Genomic DNA, 8,789 nt, shown 5'->3' on the forward strand with positions numbered 1-8,789 from the left:
TACCCATTCAATACCTTCTACGCTAAAAACAGACACAAAGACTCATCATATCACTGAATTACCAACCACTTTTCATTTAGGTTTTAGTTTAAATAAGGCATATCTGGTGATCTGTATTTCAGAGTAGGAAAGGTATAGATCTTGATTGTAAGATGTGGAGAGAGATTAAAATTTAGGAGGAAAAAGAAGGGAGGTATGAACTTCCAAAGGAAAAATATTTGGGTTTGCCAGTGAGTGTTTTAACTTCTACAGGTACATTTTAAATTTTTTTTTCCTGGCTGAAGGTATATTTATTTGGCATGGGCACATATCTTTGGTGTGTATTATAAGAATGATGTGGAAGGAGGTTTGAGTGGGAGAACATGCAGAAATACAATCAGGGGACTGGAAAGAACTCAGATTTTTATTTTTTTCAGTGAATAAACAGTTTGTTCCATATTCCGTAAAAGCAAGGACCATCACAGGATTTGACAGGACTCGTCAAACCTCCCCCCTCTGTGATAGAACAGTGTGTACTGCTGGAATTCCTGACATCTGGATTGAGCTAACAGTATATCTAAGGAAAAGATACTTTTCTATGCATGCTCCTCTATTTACAGCTTTCTTCAGATGCGTTGTGGCCCTGTGTCCTTTGCTCAGCTGGCAAGTGGAGTTGGTTCTGCTGCCTTGCTTGAAAATAGTTACATTCATTCATTCATCCAGTGAGTTTTATAGGTAGAGGGTTTTTTACCACCTAATCACGTTAAGGGATTGGTTTGGTTGGTTGGTTAGTTTGGTTTGGCTTTTTTAGTTTTTAGATAGTAGATGCAGAAGTTGCTTTTCTATGCAAATCCTCTAAACAATAAGATGATTTGCCCCTTTGAGTCATAGTTTTCATTTTTTATCCATATTGGCGTGTACAATTCCCGGACTTCAGAAATTCCCTGAAATTAAACTGCTCGAGTAGAAATGTTCCTCAGAGAAATCTGACTTGGTGTTCTTTTGTGTGTGTGTGCAGTGGTGGAGGTTTTCAGTTTCCAGTCAGTAAGTAGGTATTTAAGCATAATCATGAGGGTTGTACTAAAGCCTAAGGGAAATCAGAGGATCGACTAAACAAACTGTCATTAGCTTTCAGTGTGTTTGTGACTTGCATTTTTGCTATTCCCACAGGTTTGCAGAATTTATTTGCAGAAATTCTTGTTGAGTCATTGAGTTTCAGAGGACAGTATAGTGTTTGCATGTGTTGCCTGGGGCAGATGAAATGCAGTTAAATGTGGAATTCTTTTAAAACTATTCAGCCCAGAAGTTTGGCCACCTTACTTACTTTGTTCCCAGTATCTTTAAGTTCCAACTCCCATATATCTTCAGGACACCAGAAAAGTGAAAACAGAAGTTTGTGCTTACTCTGTGCAGTGACACTGTAGAAGTAAAAATGCTTTTAAAGCTTTCCTTTTTCTCTCTGCTGTAACAACTTGGGTAATGACCTGCTTTAATTACAATTTTTTGGCATATAATTGCAAGGAGGATTTTCATCTGTCTCCATTGAAGCATTTTGCATTTATCTGTTCTAAGCAGCCATCATTTGAATCCCTTGCTTTACAGATACATTTTTCTGAAATAATTCTGTTTGAGAATCTGTAAATTCCATTTAGACTATTGTAACAACTGCTTAGAACTTTGTCCCATGTAAACCTTGTTTGTGCTATTCTCATTTGAAACAATAAGTAAATTCATTGAGTAGGCTGCAGCATGTTGGTAGTTTTTTTACCCATCACAGGTTTTTGTGTACCTCAGAATGGGAGTGTGATTCTTGGAGAAACTTTCTGAGCAGTACTTAGTGAAACATGTACTGAAGTGTCCGTGGTTAGAAGCTCCAAAACACTGAAGATCTGTGAATTATGTTCATATGTTACCTGAAACGGTATTTCTAACACCTCAGTCTTGGAGCAGCTTAATTTTTGTATCAGTCTTTATTGTATATCATGTAAATAAGAGGAGAATGCAAGACTCTGAAACAAGACTGGTCACCACCTGTAAAATGGTGTGTTGTAATTTTAGAGAAGCTACTCAAGTCAAAAATTAAGCACAAGCTTAGTGTGAGTAATGGGTAAGAAAAACAGACAGTTTAAAGAGGAGAAATAGGCTGTTGTTCTTCCTGGTTTTGAACATCCAGAACACACTCTAAATCTGATTCACACTGAGTTTGTAAACCAAACAATCAGATTTAAGAGTTTCTAAGAAACTTTGTTCCAATCTGGTAGTCTTGTCATCTTCCAGCATCCTCTCCTGCAAATGTGGGAAGGTCGATCTTCCTCTTCATAGCTTCACTGGTTCTTCTCATGGATTTTTAGGGTATCAGGTGAGTGCAAGTGGTACAGAACATGAGCTCTAGTATCTGTTCAGACATGCCCAGTTTTTAATTTGCAGCAGAAGATCCATAATTTTATGAAAATATTTTTCTGTTACATATCAGTGAGTCTTAGAAAAAATGTCAGTGAAAAGGTTTAAAGTTACTTGCTGGAGGAAACCACATTTTTTAATCTTGATGTGAATGTGAAGCTTATTCATGTTTCCTGCAGAATACAGAATACCTGCGGCAGATTGAGACGTTTCCAAAACTGGGTACTGTGAAGCAGTGGTTCAGCTATGGCATAAATATTCACATATGGTGTCTGTGGGGACTTCTAAAATTTTATCCAAATTTGAGGCACTGTCGAGAGTTCAACTGTTGAAATCTCATCTTAGAAAAATGCCACAGTGACCCAGTACATGGCACACAAAGGGTGGTGGAAAAGTAAAAGTTTGCAGGCATTGGCAGCATCGTGATGCAAGTCTTTGTTCCTAGTGAATATTGGAAAACTATGTTATGTGTGCTAATGAAAATGAAATGTAGCCTCTGGTTTTTGTCATCAGTAACTGAACATTTCTTGAATACAGCCATTGCAATGAAATACTGGACTAATTTGACAGTGATTACACTGAAGTACATTTATAAACAGAGGTTGACATGAACAAAATAAACTACACTACTGCTTTCAAGTGACCTTGATTTAAATGCTTTCTGTTTCAGATTTGTACTATGGTGGGGAAGCTTTCTCTGTAGAACAGCCACAGTCTTTTACTTGTCCTTATTGTGGAAAAATGGGTTATACAGAAACATCTCTTCAAGAACATGTTACTTCTGAGCATGCGGAAACATCAACAGAAGTGGTAAGAAGCTTCAGAATTGGCTTTCGTGGTGCAGATATATTTAAAATAGTCCATTTTCTGAAAAATTATTATCCTCCTGTTCTTTTTCTCTCTTGAAGCATGTGTTCTTTTAAATGCTTTGTCAGAAGACACACCTACATTTAGTAGTGACATCAAAATTCTTCCATGATTTGTGGGTGTCATAATATAGTGAGCTTGCTTGCTTCTTTTATGGCTTTTATTTTGTTGTCCTGATACAGAAGCTGCCATGGCTAGGAGATTATTATCCTGTAAGACAAAATTTAGAGAAGTCTTGATTATTCTGTCTAGCTGTGTCTCCCTTTTCACAACCAGTATGTAATTGTCCTGGAAGCTTATAGATATGGCAGTCTTATGTAACTGTAAGAGAGAGGCAGACATACAGTTTGGTGTGGTTTTGTTTTTCAGATAGCCTTCATAATGGACCTGGTATTTTTATGCAGTGGAATTTATCATTCTTCTAAAACTGTTCTTGTCAAAGCAGGGGTTTTCCCCCCATCCCTAACTATTAGGACACTCCATGTTATCCAAATGTCAGCACAAATGCTTTAGTCAGAGATACTAGCTCCTGCTATCTTGATTGACATTGTGAGTAGGAGAAACTGGGTCAGCAGAATGTACTGTTCTCTGGCTGTTTTACCATAGATTCCTAGACAGGAGTAATGCTTGAAGTGAAATCACTCATTGCTAATAAATTGTGAATAAGTTTCTCTTTTCTAATCTTCTAGTTTTCTTAACTGTCAAGGAATTCTTTGGAAGGAAATGGATGATTTCTCTCAGAGCATATTAAGGTTCTTGGGTGAATGGGTGGTATGGAATGGTCTTTGTTCACCTTTTTTGGCACACAAAGGGGTCCTGATCTTTCTTTAAAACATAGGAAGTGAAACAGTTTAGTACGCAGTCAGTTGCACTGTAGGATGATTATTTAACTCAGTGACGTGTTGCAATTTTTATAATCTCCTTGAGTTTTTCTTAAACTTTGCTACTTTCAAACATAGCATCAGCCACTGAAAGTTCGCTGCTTGGATGACTTTCTTCACTGGCTTAGTACTGCAGTTCTGATTTGCACCACTTGATGTCAGTGATACGTTCCTGACAGAATGCTCAGAATTCAGGTTTTTGAATTCGACGTGTCTTTGTTTGCAGCTGTGACTTCCAGAGCTCGGTACATAAAGTCTACATTTGTAATGCCAGACACCTGCAAGTCCGGTGATTCCTGAAAGAGTTGTAGGTGTAAAAAAAGTAAATTTTCCCTTTTTTTGTGTCAGTCTGCAGCATGGCTGTGCCTTTGTTCCAAACAATGATAAAGGACAGTATTTTAATCCTTGAAAATTACTGTATATATTTGTGTTTTGAATCTATCATTTATGGTTTTATAAAAAAAACCCCAGTTTTTCAAAGAATTAACTGAACAGATTTTGGTCTATTAGATTTTGCCATTTTTATGTTCAGAGTGGTGCAGATAAGAACTCCACTTTCCACTGATTTTTCTCAGATATTGTCATTGGTTTGTACAACAATGTCAGGTGTTTGTGGGCAGAAATCACAGACTGACTGAGGTTGAAAGGAACCTCTGGAAGTCATCTGGAGCAGAGCCACTTGTAGCTGATTGCCCATGACCATATCTAGGCAGTCCTTTAATACCTCTGAGGATAGTGACTCCACAGCCTCTCTGTGCAACTTGTGCCAGAGCTCGGAGACCCTCACAGTGAAAAAGTGTTTTCTGGTGTCTTCATTGCTCCAAACTTTCCCCCTGGTCTCTGGGGCCTGGACTTCCTGAAGACCAATCTTCCCAGTAAAGGCCAAGACAAAGGAGGCATTCCAGACTTGAACCTCTTCTGTGTCCCATGTAACCAGGCCCCCTGTCTTTTGAGCAATGGGCCCACATTTTCCCTAGTTGTCTGTTTCCCATGTTCTTCTGGAAGGCCTTCTTGTTGCCTTTGATGCTGCCCACCGGATTCAATTCAGTTTGGGCTTTAGCTTTCCTCATGCTGCCCTGTGATGCTCAGATAATGTGTATGTACTCTTCAAAGTTAGCCTGAGAGGGTAATCTCTGTTTTCTTTTTGTGTGTGAGTTTGAGGAGCGTCTTGATCCATACATGAGTCCAGGTAGGCCTCCTGGAATTTTTGCCTGACTTTGTATCCATTAGGATGGAGAACTCTGGAGCTTGGAGGGTATGATCCTTGAATATTAACAAGCTTTCTTGGGACCCCTCTACTCTCCAGGGCCTTATCCCATGGGACTTATCCAAGCAGATATTTTAAGAGGCCAGAGTATGCTTTGCTGAGGTCCAGGGTTGTGAGCTTGTTTTTCATCGTCCTCCCTGCCCTCAGGATCTTAAACTCCACTATGTCAAGTTTGCTGCAGCCAAGGCTGCCTTTGACCTTCACATCCCAAATGAGCCCCTCCTTGCTGGTAAGTATGAAGTCCAGCATAGCATCTCTTGTTGTCAGTTGTCACTTGGAGGAGTAATTGATCATGACTGCAATCCAGGAACCTCCTAGATAGCAGTCATGCTGTGTTGTCCCTCTAACAGATACTGAGGTGGTTGAAGACCTTCATGAGGTCTTGCAAGTGTGAGGTAGCTGCTCTATATCTGTAGAGGGCCTGTTCCCATTTGTTCTTCCTGGCCTGGTGGCCTATAGTACACAATGTCACCTTTGCCTGTCCTCTTTTTAATCCCAACCCAAATCAAATGCAGCTTTCAACTAAAGACAAAACTTTTAGTAAACTTCATCATATGTCATCTGAGTCTAATTTCACAACAGAGGTGCAAATTTTCTACTCTTACATTGCACTGCAGCAGCTTTTTTGCCTTCAACAAGGCAGTAACTTGTTGAGTTTACAGAAGGTCTGTCACTTCAAGTGGTTTTCTTGTATGTGAATAGGGAAGTGTAGGGGTAATATAAGCACAGTTGTAAAAACTGGCAAGTATTCTGTGAGTGTGATTGACTCAGGGCTTTGGTGTCATCATTCAAGGTAGCATGGTGATTTCTTAGTACAAGTGCTCATAAATTCAAGAGAAATGTGTGAAAACATTTTCCTTTCATGTGCACCATTTGTTCATGCATGTTCTAATTAACAATTAATATATTTTTAGCTTTGTCATAGTCAGTGATGCATCAGTCTTAGTTGTGATCTTGTCGGAGCTAAATCGTTTGTCTGTAACAATACTTGAGTAAATTTTCGCAGTCAGAGTTCTTCAAAGTTTAGTTTATGTTTGGAATTAGGGTTGGGATACTTCAATTCTCTCTTTCTCCTTGTTCGTTGAAACTTTTTCTTAACTGATGTTTCTCTGAGGACTGAGTCTCTTCAGGCAAATATGCACAGCTCCTAACACCTTTGTCCTGTTAGCAAAAGAGCTCTCCTTTGCTTTGGTGCTTTCAGGAGTGTGGTGTTCTTATGTTGTGGTTCTGCTTCCTCAAGAGTAGCTTAAGTAAAAAAAGATTACTTTGAAGGTGTTGTGTTCTGTTGGTATGAAACACATTCTTGAGGATTAAGCATCTGTAATGAAGTTGATAGACTTCAGAACCATCTGTTCAATATCCATAGATTCCTATAGCACTGCAGGGTTGATATGTTGGCATAGTTGAATATTCATTATATTGCGCTGTGGTAAGATGTGCTCTGTGGAGTGTGTTTGTATGGCTTCTGTAGTGGTGAAGAAAATCTGAAATCTACATTGAAAATAAAGGGGAAGGGGTTGTAGCAAAAAACTTTTAAAATGGTTTTTTTTCTGTTCAGAACTGGCTACTAAAATTAAAGTGACATTAGATATAGCAGTTGCTGTCACAAGCAGCTGAGATGTTATAGTAGACTTATTTCAGGACCTTGTTCTTGCCTCCATAAGAGTGAGACAGATGTGTGCATATAGGTGTTCTTAATGCCTGTGATCTTTTGAGATCTGTAATAAACAGTGTGAGTATACACATGAAGAGCCCTGAGAAATGGGGGTTTATGTTCCATCCAGCTACTGTAAAGAAAAATGGAAGATGCTTTTCAAGCTGTTTGTGGAGTCATCAAAAAACCCACAAGTCATAATTCTGGCACTTGTCATCGTAGTGTTTTTCTGCTTAGTTAACATGTACTTTGGTTTAAAAAAACAAAGCAAAAACCAAAGAGAGACCTCAGTGCCTTCTCCCAAAACACTGTTGTGGAGGGATAAGGCTGGACCTGTAGGTGTGCACTGCCTGGGTGGTCTCCATGTGATACTTAGCAAATACTTACGGGCAGTTTGATTCCAGCTCCTCTGCTGGGAGGAGTATCAAGCAGGCCAATAGTATTAGACTCTACTGCCTGTGGCAGAATTGGCAATACAAATACCAATTTCCAAGACACTGAGTTTGAGAATCCTAGCTCTGGTTTCTATAGTATTCTGAAAATCATAAAGTAAAAGCTGTCTAAATTAGTATCTGCTCTTCAATACACTATGGGGTTTTTTAATATGTTGGTACCATGTTTTTGAATACCTAGAGTGTGATTTTAAAGCATAAGAGCCAGTGTCTAATGACTGACTCAATGACACAAGTTCTATTTTGTGTAAAATTTATAAAGTTGGGTTTTTTTCTTGCTTTGTCATTTCAGATTTGTCCAATATGTGCAGCATTACCTGGTGGAGATCCAAATCACGTAACAGATGACTTTGCAGCTCATCTTACACTGGAACACAGAGCTCCTAGAGATTTAATATCCTTTCCATGTTGAGACAAATAGGCAAAACCTAGTAGCTGTGATGACTTGATTTGTTTTTTGTTTTCAAAGTGACATATTCTGGTTTTCCTGGAACATAAGTTGCTAAAGATCTGTATGTCAAAAATAAAAAGGTTCATTTGCTAGTTTAAAGAAGTATAAATGCAGACTGTGTACAGACTGTAGGTACATTTGAGAGTGCTTTCTGCTCTAACAGCAGAAACATTTAAAGAAGTTTGACACAGAGGAGGTTTTTCTACTTGCACTGTGGTTTATCCTGCCTGATCATTATTCTAGGTGTTATTGTATGTATCAAGATTCAGTAGTATGCTGTAGAGATTTATGGCATCAAGATGATGATATGAGGATAATTTGAGCATATTTGGTTTTGATAAAAGAGTTTCAACTTGCTTAACTACTTTCAACACAATCTTTTAATAATGTGATTTTGTAGTGTTACTGACATTGTTGTAATATAACTCAGAAAACTTTCAGATTTTCTGGGAAACAGGAGTTGTCTTTCAGTTACCTCAGCAGCTGTTGATGCAGATTCAACTGTGCTTGATGGCTAAAGAGCTGGAACTGCTGTGGGATTTTTATCCTTGTTCTAGGGATACTTTTTTTTTTTGTAAATTTTTTTTCCTCCATAGTATTAACTGAGATATATTTTAATTACATGTATTTTGGTTTGGGCTTTTATATGATGATATGCAGGCTATGTAGTATCCCTACAGTAAGTTCTGAATTAGTCCTTTGTGTTTCATTGAAACAAACAGACAAAAAGATTATAACTTTGATAGTGGCTTTTTAAAGATTTTTAGACAGGAAAAAATAATCTAAGCTATAGTAATTAGAGTAAAAAACCTGCCTAGTAGAGTTCATTGTGCTAACA

General features: G+C 38.3%; 1 protein-coding gene across 1 annotated transcript in view; it reads left to right on the plus strand.

The window, feature by feature from the left end:
- Positions 1–2,240: 2,240 nt before the first annotated feature.
- KCMF1 (potassium channel modulatory factor 1) overlaps positions 2,241–8,789 on the plus strand; it is a gene marked incomplete at its 5' end in the record, with an annotated part of 14,209 nt that continues 7,660 nt past the window's right edge. Inside the window, 4 exons of the mRNA XM_009073075.1 lie at positions 2,241–2,338; positions 2,559–2,601; positions 3,050–3,189; positions 7,793–7,894. Of these exons, the coding sequence (XP_009071323.1) occupies positions 2,241–2,338; positions 2,559–2,601; positions 3,050–3,189; positions 7,793–7,894 (383 nt within the window). The remainder of the gene's footprint in view (positions 2,339–2,558; positions 2,602–3,049; positions 3,190–7,792; positions 7,895–8,789) is intronic.

The sequence above is a fragment of the Acanthisitta chloris genome, unplaced genomic scaffold (genome assembly GCF_000695815.1).
Source record: "Acanthisitta chloris isolate BGI_N310 unplaced genomic scaffold, ASM69581v1 scaffold11764, whole genome shotgun sequence".
NCBI classification, from domain to species: domain Eukaryota; kingdom Metazoa; phylum Chordata; class Aves; order Passeriformes; family Acanthisittidae; genus Acanthisitta; species Acanthisitta chloris.